The sequence below is a fragment of the Rhinopithecus roxellana genome, chromosome 2 (assembly GCF_007565055.1).
Source record: "Rhinopithecus roxellana isolate Shanxi Qingling chromosome 2, ASM756505v1, whole genome shotgun sequence".
NCBI lineage: Eukaryota > Metazoa > Chordata > Mammalia > Primates > Cercopithecidae > Rhinopithecus > Rhinopithecus roxellana.
In genome coordinates, this window is record NC_044550.1 from 181,952,980 (window position 1) to 181,979,117 (window position 26,138).

The window sequence follows — 26,138 nt, forward strand, 5'->3', positions numbered from 1 at the left end:
GCTAAATCCTCTCCCTGGATTTAGCACTTTATCAGTTTGTCAGAGGTAGAATGTGTTTCTTATAAGCAGCATGTATTTGGGTCATGGGTTTTTATCTGTTGCCTGTATCTTTGAAAATTTAATTTATTTATTTACATTCAAGGCTATCATTGATATGTCTGCTTTTGTTTAAGTCATAGTGTTGTTTTCAGGTTGTTTTGTGTATTTTTTTATTCCTCTCTTTTTCTCCTATTGTCCTTTTAATACCTTTGCAGAGCATTATAATGAAAGTGTTACAATTAGATGCACATTGCATTTTTAGCATTTTAGATGAAGATATTCCATACAGTGAAAATACAAATTTATCATTTTTCTTTAATATCTTTTGACTCTGAGCCTTAGTAGCTCTTAAAATTGTAATTTCTATTTTGCAACTTTTCTAATCTTTATAAGAAGTTCATGTATTTATACTGAATTCTCTACAGATACATGAAAGTATTTAAAGGGATGGTTTGTAAATACTGGGGAATTCATACCACTAAGATGGACAAAGTTATTCCTAATAATAAGAAAGAAGAAAAGAAAATACATTTTTGCTTTTGTTATTAACCTTCCTTTTGGGTAAATGAATTGTTTCAATACATTTTATTATATTTAGAGCTAAAATGGACAATATTAAGAAAAGCTGATACAGTCCCTGCCATTTTCCTCAGGAGGAAAGTAAATGCCAATAAGCTGAATAATGGCTGAGACAGGTGCCCTGGTTTGTAACTTAGGTCTTCTCTGCTCCACTACACCTTGTTATTCCCTCAAAGGGAAGAGACAGAACATTTCTAATGAACAAATTAGTGCTATCAGTGTGCTCTAGTGTGCTTTGTTTTGTCTTTTTTTTTGAAAGCAAACTGGGGCCACACCTCAATGCTTATCATACTTCCCCAACTGGAAAAGTGTGGTCTTCTGAATCATCACAAGTTGCACATTCTGAGCCCTCTACTACTTGGAGCTTCTCTATGCGGATATTGACAATTACTTCCCTGTGTAGAGCCAGTTGGCACAAAATTGATCATGTTCTTGTTCTTATCAGGCTAGAAGACTGCATACCTCACTCAGTAAACCTGTCAAACTTGTTTCCTTTCTTGTTGCCAGTGACTGTCATTATTTTGCAGCCTCCCAGTCCTAACCTGCTGATACAGATCAGTCAGATGGTGACTGAATAGAAGCTGCCCCAGTCCTGGGTTCATGATGTACGCGTAAGTATTCAGCTTTTCTCAGTGAAGGTTATCAGTGGGGGCAGAGGTTTACAATTCCTGAGACAGGTAGTACAAATGTTGGCTGGTGGAGATTGATTTAAACATTAGAGTTTTAATGTGTGTTATTGTATTTCATATTAAAGTTCTATTGTTGTTGTTTTCAAATATCAGAATTTTTTTGAACAACAGAGGCCAGTGTGGTGTTTTTTTGTTTCTAAATAAAAGAAATAGAAGTGATATGAGGTAATAAGTTAATTATATTAATATTTAAAACATTTAGAAAAACCTATACTTCAAAGAATAAAGTGTTTAATATAGCCCATTTAGTTACTTTTCCATGTTCCATAGCATGATATACATTTTTATCATATGTGGCTTATTGAAGTATATTCTGGGAAAATTAAATACAAATTTAAGAGGAAGGTCTATTAAAATTTTTATTTGTTTAACTCTAGTAGAAAGTATGATAGCAGTGAGGTTATTGTATATATCATGAGTGAAATGATTAAAATTAAAATACTCATATGTAAAAAATTATCAAATTAACAAAATCTAGACTCTGTGTCATAATTGAACTCCAAAATAATTGATCAATTATTGAATTTAAGGTGAATAAATTTGTATTATATATTTATGTTACGTAATATTCAGGCTATAGTTTTATAGACTTCAAAAGGAATAATTGATATTTGATGAAGGATTTCATTCAAACTGTGCTAAGTCTAGCCTTGTTTCTTAAAAAGGTTCTTGATCTTTCTACAGACACAAATTTCCTACATGTTCTGCACTGACTGACGTTTCCAACTTAATCATGATTTTGTGATAATTTTAATTGTTCAGTCATTTGATTTTGTCTTCAATTAACCTAAATACTTAAAGCCTGTAGGCTCTGGCACTCTCAAATGATGAGTGTTCCTGCCCTCCCTAATTTACTTTCAAATGACAGCATGAGCCTGAGGAAGATTGTCCATTTCATGCATAAATCTCCCATATAGACCCCGTCATGATAGCATGATATAGCATATTATCTGTACTTCTTACTAAATACAACAAACTATATTTTTTATTTATCAAGATAAAGACAGAATAAGATAAAATGTACAGTAGAAAAACTTTTGGAAATCACTAATTGCTTATGTCACTCTTATCTAGAGTATATTCAATTGATATCATTTTGATATTGATATCAATGATATTGGTTATCATGTTGTATTATGCTTACAGAGTGGGTGAGCTGCTACACGTATTTGTTATTTATTGGCCAAATTAAAAAAAAATGATGGTTTGATAAGCATCTTAGTTCATTTAGAATCTCTTCCCATTTCATATTCTTTTATACATCTTTCCATCCATTTGTTTCACAGATGTTTATTGAGCGTTTGTTATATGTATGGCATAGAGCAGTAAGCAATATAAACATCACACCCTCCTCATACCTGTTTATAATTTTGTGCCAGGTACTGTAAATGATACAAAATCGGAATTATGTGTGGTTTCTGTTCTGAGAAACCTTATAATTTAGTTAAAGTAATTGCCCTGATTGTTACCTGTTGGTCGTAAAATCTTGGGCAAGTAACTCACCGTCTGCTTTTTCTTCTTTAATATGCGGAGGCTAGTTCCTGTGTGTTTGTAGGATTGTTATGAAGCTCTTTCAATACAAATGCAAGATTCTCTATTAAAAAAAAAGAAAAACTTTTATATTTAACTATCATTCATATAAATATGATATGCTCAAAATTTCTGTAAAAAATTAGCAAACATTTTGAAGTTCTCTTATTCTAATTTATTTCAGAATTCTTCAGTATGTGTTTTCTATCAGCCTGGTTCTCCTCTTCCCAACTTATGGCATCATCTCTAAACACTCACTTTTCCACCCTGAAAATATCATTACAACATGAAATTTCTATATTGAAGCCTCATCAGCTTTGATCCAGAGTTTATTAGAGTTCTGAGGATTTTTTTGTTTTATTTTTAAGTTGACATATAATAATTCTACATATTTGTGGGCTACATAGTGCTATTTCAATACCTGTAATACATAGTAATCAGATCAGAGTAATTAGCATATTCATCATCTCAAACATTTATTATTCTGAGGCTTTAAAATATTCTTGCTAAATTAGATTTCAAATCAGATCTGCTTTTAAAACAAATATTCTGTCAAAAAATATAGATTGTGTATAAAGATAAGAAGCTTAGACAGTGGGTTTATTGAATTCATTAGTAAAGGTATTTTGCCCAAGGGATCTAGTCTCAAAGAATGAATTAGTCAGATAGACTATAGCTTCTTAGCAAAAGCCCTGTCTTTCTCATTTTGGTGAAGTAGAAAGAGTACCAGCGTTTAGACGTGTTCAAGATCCACCTTTGGACTCACTTGTCTGGTACTTCTCAAGACTTCACTTTTATCTGTGAAATGTGGGGAAGGTTTATAAGTAAATGAATGAGGGGAGGGGTTGTCACCATTAATGGGATTTGAAGTAATATTTGCGGATAGCTAAAAGCAATTTTTGGTTTATTGGTTTATTCTTTGGTTTATTTTGGTGTTATTCATTTGTTGTTGATATATTTAAACTGTAATAAAATAAGATTTGTATTAATTTTGTTATTTTTTTCTATATCTTAAGTATTAGTGTAAATATTATATTATGGATATGATTCACATTCAGATTCAGATTCAGATATATGAGTATGTGCACCACACCATGATGTTGAAGATTTCTAACTGTGGGTTATCGTCAAAAATATTTTTTAAAACACTGCGTTAGATAGCCCTGAAGTCTTTTTGAATGCTTAATTCCATGATTTCAAAGAGTTAATAGCTAGTTAATATGGAGAACACATTAGCATTCTTAAGGCACTAGAGAACTGTTTAAATTATCCCACATTGTAGGTTATTTAAGTTTTTTTCATGGGTCCCTGTAAGTGAGGCAAAGATAAGAGAGATGCTTATCTTTGTGATGAGGCAAATCAATAAGCCACATTCTGATGGCACATTGTGATCAATGGGAAAAAACAAATACTGACATGCTGCTATAGGGGTGCACTTTCAATTTCATAAAAGCTTCTTTGAATACATAATAACTGTGTTTAGTTTTTAAAAGCAAGCAGAATTAGTAGTAGGAGAAAGACGGTTTTCTGGGTTGAGAGAACATAGCCCTTGCAAGGGTCATGAGACTTGAGATACACTCACAAATAGATGTTGGAAGTTGTCAGATAAAGCTGAAGTGATCATTCTGACTATGAAGGGCCTTTTGCACCAGGTTAAATTTCCATACTACATAATAAAAGTTGATTTAAGCAAGAGGAAAAAATGATAACGCAATTTAGAACCATTGGAGTGTACCAGTGCAGCTTGGTGGTGCTATTGTCACTTTTTGCAGAACTAAATGAAGGGCGTGGCAGAGAGACTGCCTATATATTTGTTGTTTCCTCTGCCTAAAATGAATGTTCCTCCTGACATTTAGTGAGACCCCATGGTCTTCCTTCAAGATATAACAAAGTTACTGTGAAATTTTTCTCCTACCTTCACATCTTAATTGTTCCTGAAGTACAGCTGCCCTCTCTTCAAACATATGTAACACATCGCGTATACTTCTATTGGCACTCCTCTATTTGTATGCTAATTTGTTTTCATTTATATGTCTCTGCTTAAACAGAGAGCTCCATCACTTTATTGCTAGTGCCAAACACATTGCCTGTCACACTGTAGACTCTCAACATTTGTACATTGACTAATGATTACATATGGCTAAAACCAAAGAACAGATGCTGAGGAAAGAAGAAAGGTTAGGAGTAAACGAAAATTTCAAGTTTTACTGTTTTATGTGTCTATGTATGCACATATCTTACATATTTTCTCAAAGAAGGCCTGTGAGATATTTGAGATTCAGTAATTCAGAAAGTAAGTACAAAGCTGAAAATTAGAGAGAGTGTACTTTAAGTAAACTTAAGTTGTGGTGCTGATGGAGATTTATTGTTGAAGAGATAAAAACATCAGATAGATACTTATAGACTAGATTTTAAGGTTTCATTTATTCATTAATACAACAAATACTTAATTTAGCTTATAGTATACTAGTAGCACATTATACACATATGTATATATCTATATATATTATATGTAGACATATGTGTTGTGTGTATATATCCTGTGTGTATATACACATATAAGATGCATTTAAACACACACACATACACACATTAAATACACACATGCACACATATATGAATAAAACAAACAGAATCTACTTTTATGATGTTTATAACACCATAGGAGGAAGAGGAGGAAACATGATAAATAATTAAGCAAATATATATGAATTATGACTTTGATAAGTATGAGGTAAACATTTTGTACTTTTTCCAAAAAATGTTGCTAATTCACTTTATTTCTTTAATGGCTAGCTTTTTAAAAAGTAGATTTCCAGTTTATATAACATTTTACTGCTTATTTTTGTTTATCTGCAGGAGAATGAAAGCTAAATTTCTGAGATCCATTTTGAAAACATTAAATACTGGCATAGCTTCCCATTGCACTTAAAGAAGTCTTGGGAAGATCTAAGTAGGACCTCTTAACACTATAAAACAAATGTAGGAAAACGGCATCAAAACCAGATCTTGACCAAGAAGATAAGTCTGTGTTCCTTTAAGCAGTTGTTTGCAGTAGTCTTTAAAAAAGGATATTGTGTCTTTGGAGTGTGGGACTGGGTGTGTTAGGGTAGTGAATGGATATTTAGGGACAAATAGCAAGAAAGTTTTTATACGCTTGGATCAAACAAGCATTATAAGGGTTCAATATTTACTATGAAGCATTGTCAACTTAGCATTTCAGGAACATTCATATTCAAAATCCAGGTGCAAAACTCGATTCAAAGACCAATCAGAGATATTTGCATGTGCTATTTCAGATTCTGTGTATTATATTTTCTTCCAGTATCATGTATGACTAAACTTTGACTCTTAACTAATTTTCTGTAGTTGGCCATTATTTAAAATGTATTATTGACTTGTCTTTAATTTTTTTGCAAAGTTTAGAAAATTTTATAATTAATTGATTACTGCTTAAAATTTTAATGTAGAGTATTTTGAAGAATTCAACGATTTATATAGCATTATTATCAGGTGATGGGAGCAGCCCACATACTCAGTACTTTATATAAAATAAAAATAAAATATAACTATAAAAATATACAGTATAATCTACAAGTGGGAGCCATATAAAATTGCCCCATTTGTAGGTTAAAAAAAAACATTGAATACAGGCAATTTCATATGGTTCACATTTATGAAGTCTTTTCCTGGTCTTGATTATTTTTTGTAGAATATAATATATGGAATGATCAATGCAGCATTCAGAATGCATGATTTTCAAACTAAGTATCAAGGATTGAAAAGTCTTTTGTACTAGGTTAAAAAAAAAAAAGCTGGTTTAGATACTTAGAATGACAAACTACTTTGAAATACATTCCAACAGGTGAGATAAGATAGAAGCAAGTTGGCAAGCATTCACTTCTGAAAATAGAAAAAAAACAACCCAGTGCAAAACAGAGTGTAGGGTGTGTCTAGATACTATTGTAAGCAAAAAGAAAAAAAACAAAATCTAGTTAATCGTTTGATCTACAAGGTGCCAAACAATTGCCTTAACTCTTATATCTACTACTCTTATGCCCACTGACGGACTGTTGTATTTGCTTTGCACTGCTTCTTTTTATAATTAGGCAAATAAACCTGAACAGGCAGAAGGACCCAAATGAATGAAGCCTTTAGTGTAATACATTGATGTCAAATAACAAGAGAATCAATGAATCAATACAAACTAAAATAACCTACAGCTTCATATTTTTCTTTAAGACTGCAGTTTCCACTCAGTTGCCCGAGTTTTGCTCTGTCATGATCGCTGCTCACTACAACCTCTGCCTCCCAGGCTCAAACGATAATTCTCCCACTTCAGCTTCTGGAGTAGCTGGGACCACAGGCGCACACCACCACGCACAGCTAATTTTTTGTATTTTTGGTAGAGATGGGGTTTTCTTGATCTCCTGAGCTCAGAAGTGCTAGGATTATAGGTGTGAGGCACCATGCCCTTGGCCCCTACAGTTTTATCTTGATAAAGGTTTTTGTTTTTGTTTTTTGTTTTTTTTTGAGACAGAGTCTCACTCTGTCGCCCAGGCTGGAATGCAGTGGTGCAATCTCAGCTCATTGCAACCTCTGCCACTTGGGTTCAAGTGATTCTCCTGCTTTAGACTCTTGAATAGCTGGGATTACAGGCGTGCACCACCACGCCTGGCTAATTTTTGTATTTTTAGTAGAGATGGAGTTTCGACATATTGGCCATGCTGGTCTCGAACTCCTGACCTCAGGTTATCTGCCTGCCTCGGCCTCCCAAAGTGCTAGGATTACAGGGATGAGCCACTATGCCTGACCTTGATAAAGGTTTTAAAAAATAGATTAAATATAAGTTATTTATGATACTCCTATCTTTAACACTGAATTCATTTCAGTCATATGTATAGACTTGAATAGATTGTAGAGGCTTGTTAAGGATTGAGTTTGCCATATTAGCATAGACACCACCTTGAAACCACGTCAACAGTATCATCTATCTCTCCTCTCTAGCAAATCAGTGAGACATTTCCTGTCCTATTGTGGCCCTACTGCCTACCTTCCCCTCCCTTTTATCATTCATTCTTCCATAATCATCTTGCTTTGTGGTGGTTAGTAGGCCCAGATTATGCTTTAATTTCCAATCTCAGACTTCAGTTGCTTTGGATGGTACTTGGCCATGATTTCTGCTGGGTAAAGGAAAGATCAATGTATTTTGTTTCACAGCTTGTATATCATATCACTTTAAAAAATATTAACTCATGGGATGTTGTGGTTGGGCTCTTGGGATATTATCAGGTAAAAATGGTTGATACAAGTACTTTCACTTTTTCACACAATGAGCAGAATCTTTTTCAGTAAAGTTAACTCAAGAAATGTGTCCTCTTTAGATGACATAGACTTAGATTTCTTGACTTTCATGATTTATTCTTTTTGGGCAACTATTTCTTGCTTAGGACTGCTCTTGTGTTCTTTACTTTTTGATCTAATAAGAGCAGCAAGAATTTAGTCAGTGTGTACTACTTCTTAAATATTGCCCAAACCGTTAATTTCTTCTCATTTTAATTCATTTAGCTGCTTAGTTACCATATTTCTCCTACTGACAACACCTTTTAGAAGAACGTGAAACATTACTTACAACGAAACTGTGGCAACACAGAAGATAATGGATTATTAGCTGCTCTCTTCTTTTGTATTGTGGGGATTTATTTACCCTGACTCTCTTAGGGCATTATCTGGAAATCTGAATGGTCTCAGAAAGGCTTGCAGTTCATTATCAAGGAACAGAGTAAAGGCAACTGTGACTATGTTCTTATCTCACTACCCAACTTGAACAAACTGAAGTAGGTATTATTTCTGATAATGGTAAGTCAGAGTTCAGACTAAAGTGTCATTCTAACATTCCCTCAAAAACATTTTTTTAAAGTGGATTAGGAATTCAGGCAGCATTAATGTGCATATGTCTAAACCAATAAAAATAAAGTGTTTTATATCCATGATTGCCTTTCTGGAAGTAATTTAATAAATGTTAAGTAAGATGAAGTTTTTCATTCAACAGGCATGTATTAGGAGTTGTTCTAGATAGATGCCTGGTAGTGGTTTATCTGCTTGAATTATGTGTTATCTGTGCATTAGAATAAATGACATAAACATTATTTAGAATGGAATCTACCTATTAGAATTGCATTTTCTTTGATTCATATGCTAATATTGAGAAAACTATTTTTTCATTTATAATGTTTAACTGCTTAGGAGAAAATACATGAAAGCTAGATTCCAAATCCCTCTGTATACTTAATGAAATATTGGTATTATCATTCATACAGCTATGAAATAAGCTTTTTTTTTCTGGCTGTAATTATTTTTCAGTATTTTATCTGTAGCCAGATACAGTACTATAATAAATTAATGGATTTTCATGCAAATAGAGAAGTAAATTTCTATTGATCTACTTATGGAAATAAAAGTAAGGTCTATCAGAATATGAAATTCAATAATAGAATTTTAGGTATTCTTACACAGACAAAGCTTAATACTTACATTGTTTTAACTATACACACGGTTTGTAAGTTATTTTTCATTTAAAGCTCAACAGTTAAAATATAATTATTCTGTGTTATCCTATACTATATCTTATATCTTTTAAAACATCTTGAGAATTAGGTGACTTTATAATAACAATTAGGTCTTAACGAATCACTTAATATATACTCAAATTTTCAAAAATAAAAAAAGGGGTTATTTAAAAATTATAAATCCTAAGAAATAGCATTTGGGTTGTTTTTTAAGTTAATTGGGCAATGATAAGGCCACTTGGCATTAGAGGGGAACATTCCAAGAATGAGAAGCTCTCAAGGTCTTCGTATGCAGCACTCTAACATACTCATTACCTCTTTCACACATGGCCGTTTAGAAATGTGACAGGCAAATTCTGGGACATGTTAATTTTGTTTATTTAATATGCAGATTATATTAGCTGTGAACATTGCTGATCACATCTCTCTAAGACAATTATATCTTAATCATAGCTCCTCCCCCTGAACTGGATTGCAAAATACCACTGAAATACAAATATCTAAATCAATCATACAGGAAGCTAAGTGAAGAACACTGGCTGCTTATTGAAAACAACTGTGTTTTAAAATGTATTTTTATGTATTTAGTTACTTATTTTGCCAGAAAATGCATAGCCATAGCACATTATGTTTAGCCTCCATAATATATATATATAAGATAAAATAAAACTGGTGTTTATTATAAATTGAAATGTATTATTAATGTAACTTCGAATAGGAAACAAACTATTGAATTATTTCTAGGAATAGCATACCAAAAATATTCAACATCAACAAGTAATATAACATATTTTTCAGAAGAGAGTGTACTGGACAATTTATGAATTCTTTTTTTTGTTTTTTTATTTTTTATTTTTTATTTTTTTGAGACAGAGTCTCGCTCTGTCGCCCAGGCTGGAGTGCAGTGGCGTGATCTCGGCTCACTGCAAGCTCCGCCCGCAGGGTTCACGCCATTCTCCTGCCTCAGTCTCCCATGTAGCTGGGACTACAGGTGCCCACCACCAAGCCCAGCTAATTTTTTTTTGTATTTTTAATAGAGACGGGGTTTCACCATGTTAGCCAGGATGGTCTTGATCTCCTGACCTCGTGATCCACCCGTTCTTTTTCAGTCACAATTTTAATTCTGCTTTTGTCTCCTTAGATGTTTTCTCATACTCAGTCACAAGTAACAGAATTTGATTCCTCAAGAAACATTTTAAGGGCTGTTAGATGTGTGTGGTTAAAATTATCTTGGTTGAAACAATTCAAATTGAGTTTTAAAAAACACAATTAATTGAGAGGCCATTGAAATATCTCATAGAGCTAAAAAAAGAATAGACCTAAGAAGTATGGATCCAGCCAACTGGGTGGAGCATATAGAAGGGGAGGTGAGACTTAATACATGCACACCCTGAAGATATTGCAGTTTCTGTTCCAGACCACTGCAATAAATATGACAATAGTGAGTGCCACAAATTTTTTACATATCCCAGTGCATTTAAAAGTTATGTTTACACTATACTGTGGTCTGTTAAATGTGCAAAAACATTATATCTAAAAGAAGCACATACCTTAATGAAAAATACTTTATTGATGAAAAAAATGCTAACAATCATTGGAGCCTTCAGTGAGTCGTAATCTTTATGCAGGTGAGGATCTTGCCTTAGTATTCATGGCTGCTAACTAGTCATGGTGGTGATTGCTGAAAGTTGATATGCTGTGACAATTTCTTAAAATAAGACAATGAAACTTGTTTCATCAGTTGACTCTTTCTTTCCATAAAAATTTCTCTGTAGCATGTGATGCTGTTTGATAGCATTTTGCTCAGAGTAGAACTTTTTTCAAAGCTGGAGTCAATTCTCTGGAATTCTGCCACTGCTTTATCAACTAAGCATATGTATTATTCTAAATTCTTTCTTTTCATATCAGCAGTGTTCACAACATTTCACCAGGAATAGTTTCTATCTCAAAAAACCACTTTCTTTGTTCATCCATAAGAAGCAACTCTTCGTCTGTTCAAGTTTTATCATGAGATTGCAGCATTTGAGTCATGTCTTCGGGTTCCACTTCTAAATCTAATTATCTTGCTTTATCCATTACATCTGCAGTTACTTCCTCCACTAAAGTTTTGAACCCCTCAAAATTATCCATGAGGGTTGGAATCAATTTCTTCCAAATTCCTGTTAATTTTGATATTTTGACCTTCCCTCCATGAATCACAGATGTTCTTAGTGGCATCTAGAATGGTAAATCCTTTGCAGAAAGGTTTCAGTTACTGCTGTGAGAGCTATAATCAATGTATTTCTTAAATAACAATACTTGAAAGTCATAATTCCTCCTTGATCCATGGGCTGCAGAATAGACTGCTGTTAGCAGGCATGAAAACAACATTGATCTCCTTCAGAGCTCTGGGATGACCAGATATGCATCGTCTATGATCAGTAATATTTTGAAAGGAATCTCTCTTTTTTTGGAGCAATAGGTCTCAACAGTGAGCTTAAAATATTTGGTAAACCATGCTGTAAACAGATGTTCTGTCATCAGGCTTTGTTCTTCCATCTATAGAGCACAGGCAAAGTGGATTTATCATAATTTTTAAGGGCCCTAGAATTTTTGGAATGGAAATGAGTGTCGGCTTCAACCTCAAGTCAACAACTGTATTAGCTCCTAACAAGAGAGTCAGCCTGTATTTGAAGCTAGGCATTGACTTCTCCCCTCTAGCTATGAAGGTTGCCTACATTGAAAATCTATTATTTAGTTTACCCACCTTTATCAGGGATCTTAAGTAATCTTCTGGATAACTTGCTGAAGATACTACATCAACACTTACTGCTTTGCCTTGCACTCTTACGTTATGAAAATGGTTTATTTCCTTAAGTCTCATGAACTAACTTCTGCTTGCTTCAGAATTTTTGTCTGCAGCTTCCTCACCTCTCTCAGCCTTTATAGAATGAAAGAATTAGAGTTAGGGCTTTGCTTTGGATTAGACTTTGGTCTTAACACATGTTATGTGTGGCTGGTTTGATCTTCTCTTTAGCCCACAAAACTTACTCCGTATCAATAATAAGCCTGTTCTACTTTCTTATCATTTGTTTATTCACTGAAATAACCCTTTTCATTTACTCAAAACTGTTTCTTTGCATAACTTGGCTGTTTGGTACAAGAGGCCTAGATTTCAGCCTTTCTTACCTTTCAATGTGACTTTTTCATTAAGCTTAATTATTTTTAGCTTTTGATTTAAAGTGTGAGATGTGCAACTCATCCTTTTACTTTCACCCTAATTAGATGATCCTTCAGGTATTCATTTAATGTTCTCAGAAAAACCTTCCCTGACCCCTCACTCTAGATAATATTTCCTTGTTACAGACATATAAGAGCACCTTTCATTTCTGTTACCATTTTTTATTATGTTAATTGTTTACACATACATTTTTTAATATTTGTATTCCCCCAGCCTATAAACTCCTTGAGTATCTATGATTAACCATTTCACCTTCAGCCAGCAAAAAATTTCAGTAAGTATTTTTTGAATGAATTAAGAAATCTCAGAATTACTTACCAAGCATATGACTAAAGACCTGTTTTCAAAGAATTGCTAGAAATGTATTGTAATTAGTATATCAAGCATATGTAATGGGTGCTTTAAATTGCATAAAATATACAGGAAGTGTCTCTCTTCGGTGGGTTATAGTATTTTTTAAAAAATGTTTTTGTATACGTATAATAGAATTCCTTGTTTGAACTATCAAAAATTGTGTTATAATAGAGTTTGAATTAAAACCTTTCTTGAAGTTTCAGATAAAAAGCCTTCCATATTTTTGGAAGATTCTTGAGGCTATGGGAATTAATGTTTAAGTATGTGTATTCATTTGGGTGTTTTCAATTGCAATTAATTAAAACTTCAGCCCCACGCTGGTTGGTGTTAACAATATGAAAAATTATTATTTAATATACTAGTAATACCAAAAGCTGGGCTGTTCTCAGTGACATTTGATCCAACCCCTCAAATGTGTGATATGAGACCCTGGTTACTTCTGTCTTTCTACTTTGGTATTATTTGTGAGTCCACATTCTCCTCAGGTTAGTTTCTCTTATCGCTTGCTTCTCATAGAGTTATAGCAGTCTCAGATGTCACATCAGGACACAACAATATTCAGAGAAAACAATAAGGAGTTATCTCTCAGTTTGACTTATTTTAGAAGAAAAGAAGTCTTTCTCAACAATTTCCCAACTGTCCCTCACATATCACTGGCTAGAGTTGAATTGCATGTCCATTTTTGAACAGACCTTAGCCACAGAGATGCAATTATCATGATTGAGACTAACTACCTGGGTGTGAAATATATGCAGGAATGTGTTTTAAGGGGATTTTGCCAAAGAATCAGTGGTAATTAATAGTTATTTTTATAATTCAGTGAGTTGACAGTTGAGAACTTGGAGTCAACCCTTGCCCAAAGTGTTTCTCAGTGGAGACACCCAACTTTCTATTCAACCTAACAACCATCCTAACAGATGTGAGGTGATATCTCATTGTTGTTTTGACTTGAATTTTCCTGATGATTAGGAATGTTGTTCACCTTCTCATAAACCTGTTGTCCATTTGCATGTCTTCTTTGATGGAATGTCTATTCAAGTCATTTGTCCATTTTTAAACTAGATTATTTGGTCTTTTGCTATTGAGTTTTTGGAGTTCCTTACAAACTTTGGATATTAACTTTTTATCAGATACATGGTTTGCAAATATTTTCTCCCATTTCGTAGACCACCTTTTAATTTTTTAATTGATTCCTTGACTGTGCAGAAGCTTTTTAGTTTGATGTAATCCCCTTGTCTGTTTTTGCTTTTGATGCCTTTGCTTTTGTTGTTGTGTCATATCCAATAAATCATTGCCAAGTCTAATATTTAGAAGCTTGGTCCCTGTGTTTTCTTCTAAGAGTTTTAATGTTTCAGTTTTATATTTAAGTTTTCAATCCATTTCAAGTTGATTTTTATGAATGGAGTGAAATAGGGCCCAATTTTATTTTTCTGCATGTGGATGTTTAGTTTCCCTAATACTCTTTATTGAGGACACTATCTTTTATCCACTGTGTATTCTTGGTACCCTTGGAAAATATCAGTTGGCATAGATGCATCAGTTTATTTCTGGGTTCTCTCTTCTGTTGCATTGGTCTATATGTGTGATTTTATGCCAATACCATATTGTTTTGCTTACTATACCTTTGTAGTATACTATGAAATCAGGGAGAGTGGTACCTCTAGCATCGTTGTTCTTGTTCAAAATTACATTGCCTATTTGGGGTCTTTCGTGAGTCCAGATGAATTTTAGGACTTTTTTTTTTTTCTGTGAAAAACGCCATTGAGATTTTCACAGGATTGCATCGAATCTGTAGATTCCTTTGGGTAGTATGGGCATTTTAACAATACTCGTTTTTTCAATCTATGAACATGGAATGTCCTTCCATTTATCTGTGCATTTTTTAATGTTTAACTTCATTTCTCCCAAACCAGTTTCTAAAGTGGAGGTACCATTTTGCATTCCCAACACCAACATATGAATATTCTAGTTATTTTCCCTTAGGAAAAAAACAAAAACTTCAGCCATTGTAATAGGTGTGTATTTCCTATCTACAAAATATTTTCTACTTCGAGAACAAAAATATTTTCTTTTCTATTTTCTAAGTTTTATAACTGTAGGATTTTTTCTTTTTTTGAGAAAAAATTCTAAAGTTGATATTTAAGAACAAATGACCTAGAAAAGCCAAAATAATTTTGAGAAACAATAAAAAGCTGAAGGACTCACATTTTGTGATTGATAGTTGATTCTTGCTGAGAATATATAGTTAAACTTGGAAAGAATTGTCAAATTAACAAGATTAACTTTTCTAATTAAGCATAATATATCTTTATCAATTTTTAAGGTTTTATTTGATTTTTCATAAATACTTTAAATTTTTTTTCCATTTAAATATTTTACAAATTTTGTTAGATTCACAGATAATTATTTCATAGTTTTCAGTGCTATTGTATATGTTACTGCTTTTACATTTTCAGTACCTATTTGTTCAGTGCTTATATATGGAAATAGTTTGATTTTTATGTATGACCTTTCACTCTGTGATTTTTGTAAACATACATATTAGTTAGTCTCTTTATGGCAGATTCTCAAGAATTTTCTTTATAGTATGTTAATAAAAGCAATTTATTCCTTGCCATTTTGTGTGTTTTATATTTCTTTTCTTTTTTTTTTTTTTTTTTTTTTTTTTTTTTTTGCTTTATTGCAGTGGCTAGGACTTCCAATACAAATAGGAGTAATGAGAGCAGACATCCTTGCTCTGTTCCGAGCTTTAAAAGAAAGCATTCAGTCTCACCACTGTATATATTAGCTATAGGATTTCCTTAGAAGAGCTTTATATACTTGGGAAACTTTTCTTCTATCCCTAGCTTGTCGAAAGCTTTCCTCCTCCTCCTCCTCCTCCTCCTCCTCCTCCTCCTCCTCCTCCTCCTCCTCTTCTTCTTCTTCTTCTTCTTTCTTCTTCCTCTTCCTCTTCTTCTTATTCTTCTTCCTCCTCCTCTTCCTCCTCTTCTTCTTCTCTTCTTCTCCTTCTTCTCCTCCTTCTCCTCCTCCTCCTCCTTCTCCTCCTTCTTTTTTTTAATAATGAAATAAGGTTAAGTTTTTTTCAGATGCTTTCTCTGAATATATTGAGATGATCATATAGGAGTGTTTTTGTTTCTGTTTTGTTTTTTGGTCTGTAAATACTATGAGTTATACTGATTGGTTTCCAAATTTTGAGCTAACTTTGTAGTTCTAAGATAAACCTCACTTGTTTTTATATAATATCGGTTTTAGGTACTCTTGAATTCCATTTTTTAAAGATTTTTAATTCTTGTTTTGAGGGACTTTTGTCTGATTTTTTTTTTTTTCCAGTTCACTTTAGGAAACTCTAACTTGTCCGATTTTTAAAAATAATGTCTTTGGTTTTGTTATCAGCATATGCTGGATTCATTACAAAAAATTTGGGAACATTTCCTTTTTTTCTATTTTCTGGCAGAATCTGTTATTTTCTGGCAAAATCTGTTTAAATTGATGTTATTATTTTTAGATATGTACTTTTCAGACATTTGTATCTTCTTGAATAAGCTTTGAAAGTTTTTGTATTTCAAAAAGATTTATCCATTTTATCTACATGAGCAAATTTATTGGCATAATGTTATTCATAGCATTTATTTATCTTTTTTTTATGTTTAATAGGTCTGTGGTAATATCTTCCTTCTCATTCCTAGTGTTGCAAATTTGTGCCTTCTTTTTTCTGAATAATTCTATAGGGCTTACCAATTTTTACATATCTTTATAATGAACTGACTTGTTTCTATTGACTTCTCTACTGTTTGCAATTTCATTAGTTTCTTTATTATTTCCTTTTTTCTGCTTTTATTTGGTTTACTTTGCTTAGCTTTTTCCCAATGTCTTAAGGTAGGGCTGATTATCGTTTTCTTGTTTCCTTATTTTCTAATTAAGAATTTAAATCTATAAATTTTTCCCAATTATTGCCTTATGTGCATCTCACCAATTTTTTAATGTTTTCATTTATAACAAAATATTTTTAAGTTTTTTGTACTTCTTTTTAATTCCTAGGTCATTTAGAAGCTTGTTGTTTAATTTCATAATATTTGGGGATTTTCCAGATATCTTTCTGTTATCAACTTGTGGTTCAATTCTTTCAAAATCGAAGAACATACTTTATAAGATTTATTTTTAAAAATTTGTTGAGGTGTGTTTATGAACCAAATTGTGCTCTTTTTTTGATTAATTTTGTATATGCAGTGGCAGATAATGTGTATTATGCTGTTGTTGGGTGGAGTGTTCTATAAATATCAAGTAGGTCAAGATGATTGATAATGTTGCTAATAGATATATTTCCTTATCAATTTTTGTCTACTTTGTCAGTTACTGAGAGAAGAGTGTTGATGTCTTAAACCGTAATGTGGATTTGTGTACTTTTCCTCTTCATTATAACAGTATTTGCTTCAAGTACTTTGCAGCTCTGTGGTTAGTTGCATACACATTTACGGATTGTTTTAACATTTGTTATGTTGATGAATTGACCCCTTTTTAATTACGTATCATCTTTCTTTAGTTCTTGGCAAAACCCTTGATTAAAGTTGATTTTGTGTGATATTAATACAGACATACTTCTTTTTATTGTGATTCACTTTGCTGCACTTCACGGATATTGCATTTTTTTCTTTACATTTTTCATTTTACAGTAGGCAGTCAACAAAAGCTAAGCCATATCTTCAGCAGTTCACACAGATATTTCCTTGGCCAATATCCAATTTCATCACTCAGGTTCTACCTTCCACAAAACACTAGGACACAAAAACAATTCAGCCAAATTCTTTGCCACTTTATTACAAGAATAGACTTTTCTCCATTGTCCAATAACATGTCCCTCATTTCTATCTGAGACTTCACCAGAATCACCTTTTATGGGGCGATTTAATTTTTCTATAATCAAAGAACATACTTTATAAGATTTAGTTTGTTTTAATTTGCTGAGGCATGTTTATGAACCAGATTATGCCCTTTTTTGATGAATTTTGCATATGCAGTGTAAGAGAATGTGTATTATATTGCTGCTGGGTGGAGTGTTCTACAAATGTCACCTAGGTCAATATTTGTATAATATTAGAAAAATAAATATTTTAGAATTTTACTTTCTATGGAGCAAATTTTGCAGAGGAAAGATTTATTAATATTTTTAATCACATATTTAGGAACTCCGGAAAAGATATAGAGAAGAATGCTATATATTCTGCCCTTTAGGAAATTATAAACTAAGAGAAAGTATAATTATTAGCATAAAAGAATATTGAATGAGGTAGATTGTAATGTCTATATTATTAACTCAATAATGTTTATTAAACACTACTAAGGTTCAGGTACTATGCTAGACACTGGAGTTACAGCAACGAACAAAATAAGTACTATTCATACTCTATGGAGTTTACTGTCTAGCTGGGTAAAAAAGATATTAGAATCAATACAAATAATATTTGATTATTGATTGATGTATTATTAGTAGTTTTTTTTAGAGGCAGGAGTCTCACTACATAGGCTGTACCATAACTCCTGGGCTCAATCAAATTATATTTTTATTATTAATTTAAGGTTGGAAAAGTATTGGGCATGATAGGAATATAAGCTTAGCAGAGAGAGCACAACAAATAACAGAAAACTATTAGCCCCAAATAGGTTTGGCATTAGTAAAATGACATCACTTTTAACTAGGGATTCAGAAAGGGTCCATGGAGATGTAACAATTAAGCTGGATCTTGAAGGGTGAATAGGATTTGAGTGTAGGGAAGTAGGAAAAAAACAGTGCCAATGGGGGGCCACTTCTTGAGCAGGATCAGTTAAGTGTGGAGGCATGTTCAAAGGCTCAAGAAAGTTCAGTAGGGAAGCTAGATTCACTGAGCTTGAAACGCCAATGAAAATAATAAATGCTTAACTGAAAAGGTATGAGTTCATGCTATGGAGTGTGGGCTTGATTCAGTAGACAGTAGGTAGAAGAAGACATCTGAGCAGAAGAGACAGTATCAAAGGCTTTCCAAAATATTTGAAATCACAGAGTGTCTGATGGATTGCTGTGGAGAAGTGTGGAAATAGGAAGAAGGGCTAAGACTCCATTGTGATAATTAAGTAAGTACATAATGAGATAGAACTTAGCCAAATTGTTGGTTTTAGCTATCTATGGGTTAAATATCAAAGGAAGATTTATAGAGTACAGAAATAATTGAGAATTGGGAATCATAGTACTGAGTCAAAATCTTGGTTCCATTACTTGCCAAATTTATCTTGCCTAAATTAGTCTCTCTAAGCCTTACTTAACTAATCATTAAATGAGGCTATTAAATAACTACTAAAAAGAATTGGGTAAATTTGAGATAAAATGTATCAACTGCCCACCAGTTTTTCTGCTGGCAGAAAAATATTGAAATAACACAAATTCCATTTCCCCCTCAAGGTGGCATTTGGGGAGTTTCATTGAAATAATTATAGTTTCAAGTTGATGAATAATAATAATTATAATAGTTTCCTTTCATAGCCTATTACCTGTCAGACATAGTGCTAAGCACTTAATTTATATTATCCCTAAACCTCACTACAGTCCAGAAATTTAAGGCCATTATCACCATTTTTCAGATGAAGACACTGAAGGGTATAAAGAGCATATACAGTTAGTAAGTGATAAAATCAGCTGCTGTCTACAAGTATTGGGCCATCTGTTTCATGTTTTTTTTTGTTTGTTTGTTTGTTTGTTTGTTTGTTTTAATACAGCAGGCTAAGATGTCTGAGTTGTCATAGGAGTAGTCAAGTTTTAGAAAGACTGTTTATTAAGAGATTCAGTGCATGAGAAAGAATCATTTTGGAAATATAAAACTGAGATGGGTGAAGATTGTGAAAGTAGATGTATAAGCTCCAACTGGGAATAGTAGACTAGACAAGTCACATAAAAAAGGGAACGGTACTGAAATTTAGTTATGTTACATCATCATGCTTAATGCTATATGGAATTTGTATAAAAACAGCCTTTAATTGGTGGACTTCAGTCCAAATAAGGCATAAAAGAAAATGAGATTGAAATTTATCATGGCCTTGTTTATTTTGAAAGTACTTAGTACCATGGTTCTGAAGAATGGTTAAGAGTTGTACTGTCCATTCCCATCCTTGAAATTTTATTTTTAAAGACTGGAAAGTTAAGAAAGCAGAGAAACATTTCACTAAAGTGAGAACAAAAATAAAGTGGTCATACTGAAGAGGAACGAAGACATTTGGATTTGAGTATTCCTAGGCATTTAGTGTTTTAAAATAAAAATCAGTGAGCAGATAGCATTTTAATAATAGCAATAACATTTATAGCATTTTTGACATGTTAAATATATGATCTCATTTTATTTTCACAAGAAATGTATCAAGTAGATACCATTATACCCATTTTGCAGATGAAAAAACTGAGATACAAAAGGGTTCAGTATCTTGCCTAAAATCATAGAACTCATAAATGTCAGAGTTGGAACTTAAAATAGAGCAGCTGGACTCCAGAATCTGTGCTTCTAACTAGTATGTTATACTATCTCTCAACTTAAATTTCTCAAAACAAACTTTATACCTTTTAACTGCCCATGGAGCAGGCCATAATTAAAGGCAGTCCAGTTTTGGTGATTTAATTTTACTCTGCCACATATCCATGGCTAAACACTGGAGAGGAAGAGGTCTGAGTCTGTGAATTTTGCTGAGGTTCGCAGTTTCCTTTGTGCATCTAAAATAGCATTTAAAATAAATATTGTATTTGTTCTCTATTCCTACTTCTCACCATTGACATGTGAGTCTCATTCTGTGTATCTGTGTGTATATATGTATAGTAAGTAAGGTCATTAACCTTAGTTAACCCATGTCATTAAGGAGATGTTATTAACCACAAGTATTCCCAGAAATGAAGGCTTTTTGGCAAGAAGTAGAGAAGACTGCGCCCAAACAGAATATCTAATATGTATCTATGCTTCAGGTTGAATACAAATATGTTAAGACATGTGTAAGACATAAAAAGAATTTCCCCCCAAGGCTACTGCTGTGAGAATACTTGATCAGCGCATAAATATTTATGCTGCACATAGAAGAGTGTACTGCATTTAATTTAATGTTTTGTTGTTTACATTTCTTTAGTAGCAAGTATAATCAGATTTTTAAATCTTCATCTTGATGTCATCAGTTATCTTATGGATTCACTTCACCAACTTCAAATTAATTGCCCAGTGTTTTCCTGTTTTAATGATGTTAAAAACAATCACAGAAATAAGCCCAATGGAGGGTCATGTAGGATGATCATAAACATTTGAATAATACTGGTCATATGTTATTAAAGAATGTTTATATAGTCCTCACAAATAACTTCTCTTTTGTACTTAAACCCTTGGCCAACTCATCCTTCTTTTCTTTGTGTTACTAAGTTGAATATATAAACTTATTCAACATAAACTATTGGCTCTTTGTTTCAAATTTTGAGACACATTATTTAGGTGGTTGATTTAGAACAAAGCTAAGCATTAAAGTCTGAATGAAAAAAGCAGACTTATAAAATTTTTAGGGAGCTGTACTTTCATCATTATATCCACCTGGTATATAATTCCTATTCATATTTCTTAATTTATAAAAAATATGTGGCAAATGCTTTCTCAGCATGACCCTAATTTTTCACCAAGGCAATAAGGGGATTTAACCCTCTGGTTTGGCCAATAGGTGGGAGGAACTGTAAATGTATAAATGATTTTACTTCTGTTACTGGAGTACTGGACCTTCTTTTGTTCACTAGAGAATACCCAGAGCCTAGAATAGTGTTAGGTTACATAGTAGGTGCTCAATTAGAACTTGTTGACTGAATTAGATGTGACATATGGATTATATCCATTTTGAATGTTCTTAAGAAAATAGTTAGTGTAGGAGATGAAAACTTTGGGAATGCATGCCTAAAAAGCATCTTCAGACTAAGTAAAGGTGAGGGGAGTTTTCTCAGGAAGTTAGAAGGAAAGGTTTTAAGAATAGGCCAGACAACATTATGGTAGGGTTCTGATAAAGTGGATGTTAGTATTGGTGAATCAAGTGGAATAATTGTAAGTTAACTGTAAATTCTGTGATTCTGTCAGGTCCTGGGTAAAATAAAAAAAGAAATCCTTCAAATCCCTACCCCCCTACTTACAAATACATTTGTACTACAGCTAGTCTCAGAGGAAGCAGGTCCCTTTATTGAAGACTAACTTCTCTAGATCACAGCCTTTTGTACCTCTTCTGAAGCAATAATCTCTTCTGAGGACAGAGAGGAAATAAAAGGCATACTGGTTCCTTATTTACAAGTCAAAGCCTACCCAGGAGTTTTATATGTTGCAAAGATTTTATAGAGGTGACATTAGAAAAATGAAGGTGTGCTCATTGGGTACATGGCAGGTAAAGGCTGGAGAACGGAATGCAAGAGACATCAATAGGGACTGGGTGACACCATACTGCCCAGGGCTCCATCGTGGAGGATCTTCAGGATTTTGCTGAAGCGATTGTAGTCAGTGTGAAATTCAGCAATTAATTCTTGCAAATATGTCTCAGGGGTCCCTTCCTGTGGGGAGATTACATACTGGCAGACTTCTGTACACCTTCTCTATCCCAGAACATCTTTGCTTTAAGTCTGTGTTATACACTAGAGTTCCATATAAGCATTAATTTGAGAACGATGCCACTACTTTCAAATGTTTCATATCCACTGGATTATCATTTTTCTCTGCACAGACTAAAGACCTTGACATCCTCTGTAACTCTTCTCTTTCTCTCATGTTCTACAACCAATTCATCAGCAAATTCTGTCAGCTATAACTTCACAATGTATTCTGAATCCAGTTATATGTTCTGATTTCCTTGTTGCTAGCATCCTACTCCAAGCAGCCATCATCTCAGACCAGAACTATTTCAAGGGTTCCCTAATCAGTTTCACTGCTTCCACTTTTCACACCTTCGCTGCTGCCTTCCACCCAGTGTATTCTCCACAGGGTGATCCTTTTAAAAAGATCAGTCCCATCCACAGGGATGAAAACTCCAAAATCATTCTTTTTTTTTTTTTTTTTTTTCTTTGAGATAGAGTCTCACTTTGTCTCCAGACTGGAGTGCAGTGGCACAATCTCAGTTCACTGCAGCCTCTGCCTCTCAGGTTCAAGCAATTCTTCTGCCTCAGCCTCCTAAGTAGTTGGGACTACAGGCAAGTGCTACCACACCCAGCTAATTTTTGTATTTTTAGTAGAGATGGGGCTTCACCATGTTGGCCAGGATGGTCTTGATCTCTTGACCTCATGATCCGCCCGCCTTGGCCTTTTAAAGTGCTGGGACCAAAATGGTTGTTATTGTGGCCTGCTGGGTTATGATGTGGTCTATAATGATCTCTGATCCCATCATCTTTCCTCTTCCACTTGCACACTGCCTACTGGCCACACTGACTTTCTGCTCTTCTGCAAATTCACCAAGTCTGCTCCTACCTCAGGGCCCTTGCAATGACTATTTCTTTTGCTGTAGCATTTTCCCCTCAGATAGTTGCACAGCTCCGTCTTTCACCTTATTCATGTCTCCAGTTAGATATCACCTTTGCAGAGTGATCTCCCCTGATCACATTAATCCTACCACCTCCCTCACTGTACCCTCATTATTCTCTGTCCTCTTACTTGATACCTGACATTTATGTATAGATTTGCTTATTGCACAAACTGGCTTTTCCATTGGGACACATAAAGGCAGTCTATATCCTTAGTACGGCCATAACCATATAACTAAATTAGTGTCTGGAACATAGTAGATATCCAATGAACATGTACTAATTGAACATGAGCTAAATGAATGAATGAAATTTATTTTTATTAATATTATACTTAGCAGTTAAACTATAAAGTCTTCTTGAGGTAGAAAATGTGACCATTCTAATATAAGAAAATTGCATAAATGCTCCTTGTATTTGTATGAATGAAATTAAGTGACTAAGTATTGTTACTTGTGTAGCTGCTATCAGAGGTATATATGACCTTGCTGATACTGTAGCATGAGAGTAGTGCTTCCAAGATGGTAATAATGATTTTGAAAGTCAGCTATAAAGAGAGATAGATCTTTTACTGAATCTAGAACTCAAAGGTCTAAAAAATGTTTTCAAAGAAAATTTCAGAAAACTCATGAAATTATTATAACCAGTTTCTTTAAATGTCTTATATGTTTTACATTATATTCTATTCTGTAAATAAGATTTAATATTTTCCCCCATGTACAGAGCTATTACACAGTCCAATAAAGGAGCAGGGTGCTATGCAATTTCTGCCCACACTCTACAATTTCATTCTTCTTCATTGAGTCTTTTGTCAAACCAGTCATTTCTAGCTGATAGGAAACTAATTTTGATAACTAACTCATAGTTGTAACTGCCCCACCACCCCAGTTTCTCCCCACTTTGCCAGTTCTTGATGCTTCTTAAGTCACTTATCATAATGACATTTATAGAATATGCCCTTGTATGTCTTTTGAGAAAACCAATGACATTTTTTTGCAGTCCTCTGATTAGTGTTTCTTATCTTTGGAATTTTTATTGAGTCCAAAGCAAATTTTGCCTCATCATGAAAATACCAGTGTCATCACGACTTAGATGGCTGTATCATTTTAAGTGCTGCAACAACACAATTAGCTCCTCCTTTTTACTATCTGTCTCCCGTTGCCAGTGTTTCTGACTCATGCTTTCCAGTATTGCCAATAGACCTACCACAGAAAGAGATCTCCCAAAGGGAATCCCACTGCCATCCACAGAACTAAATTGGACTGTTTTGACGTGTACTCCATTCCTGTGACTGTTCAAGTTTTCTTTCTATTTAAATTACCAAAAGGCTTTAGTTACTGTGTTCTGTTTATTTGAATAGATTTTTTAAATGATATGGACAAAGATGCTAGTTATTTTATCTCATTACAACATTAATGTGACGTCACAACAATGTCATTTTATTTGATGTCCACATTGAATTATTAATGGATAAAGCATTATCCCACAAGTTTTTTTTTAACAGATGTATCAGTTTTATTTTAAATATTCTGTGTTTGTTACCTTCAGTCTGTAGATCAAGATTTTATTTAATTCTGCTGAGTGGTTAATATCTTAAAGCAGTTAAAATAGAAAATTTTGGCAGTAAATATTGACAGGTTTATATTCTTTATGTTTATGCTTCTAGACATCATTTTGTTCAGTTTGCAAGAAATTCAGAAACATTTATTTTTATAAATTTTAAAGAAAAAAATATTAATGAGTAACTTTAACAGTAATTATAGAGATTACTCTGGAGAAAATACAGAAATGTTATTAACTATAAACTGTCAGGTCATCTGAAGAATTATATTTAAAGAAAAGACCAAAAACAGAACAAAACAAGGCCCTTTGCTTTAGGGATTGAAAGAAACAGGACTATCCACCAATTATTTACTGGTATTTTTTATTTGTATTATTTTGGATTCTGACAAAGCCATGAAAGACTTTGATTCTTCATTTTACAGATGAGGAGATGGAAGTACAGAATTTAACTAGCTTGCTGATAGTAGCAAAGCCAGAATTAAACCCAGTCAACTTGTATTTATGTCAATCATAAAAACCCATCACTAGTTTAGAGGATATGCAGACATTTCTGCTTAACTTTTAAAAAATTTACTTACATGGAAGATTAGGTTTGAGTTATGTATTTCTCGTTTTTATTCCCATTTTACTTTAACATGAAGAAAGAAAATACAGCAAAACAAACATTTCCACCTTCAAAAGAACTAAAGAACAAACATAATTTTATCTTTTATGATAGAAGCAATACAAAGTATGATAAAGGTTGTCACTTTCCAACAAAGAAAAGCCCAGGACCAGATGGCTTCACAGCTGAATTCTGCCAAATATTTAAAGAATTGATACCAGTACTTCCTAAACTCTTGCAAAAAAAAAAAAAAAAAAAAAAAAAAAAAAAAAACCTAGAGGGAATGATTTCCAACACATTTTACAAGGCCAGCATCACCTTGATACCTAAGAAGACAAAGACATCACAAGAAAAACAAAAAAAGCTACAGGCAACTTTCTTAGATAAACATTGATGCAAAAACGCTCAATAAAATATATTGAATACAGCAACACATCAAAAATATTATACATCATGATCGAGT

General features: G+C 33.3%; 1 protein-coding gene across 1 annotated transcript in view; it reads left to right on the forward strand.

Annotated features, from left to right (window-relative positions):
* Positions 1-1,165: 1,165 nt before the first annotated feature.
* TMPRSS11F (transmembrane serine protease 11F) overlaps positions 1,166-26,138 on the forward strand; it is a 74,971-nt gene continuing 49,998 nt past the window's right edge. The window contains exon 1 of the mRNA XM_010365550.2: positions 1,166-1,229. Within this exon, the coding sequence (XP_010363852.2) occupies positions 1,219-1,229 (11 nt within the window). The 5' untranslated portion in view covers positions 1,166-1,218. The remainder of the gene's footprint in view (positions 1,230-26,138) is intronic.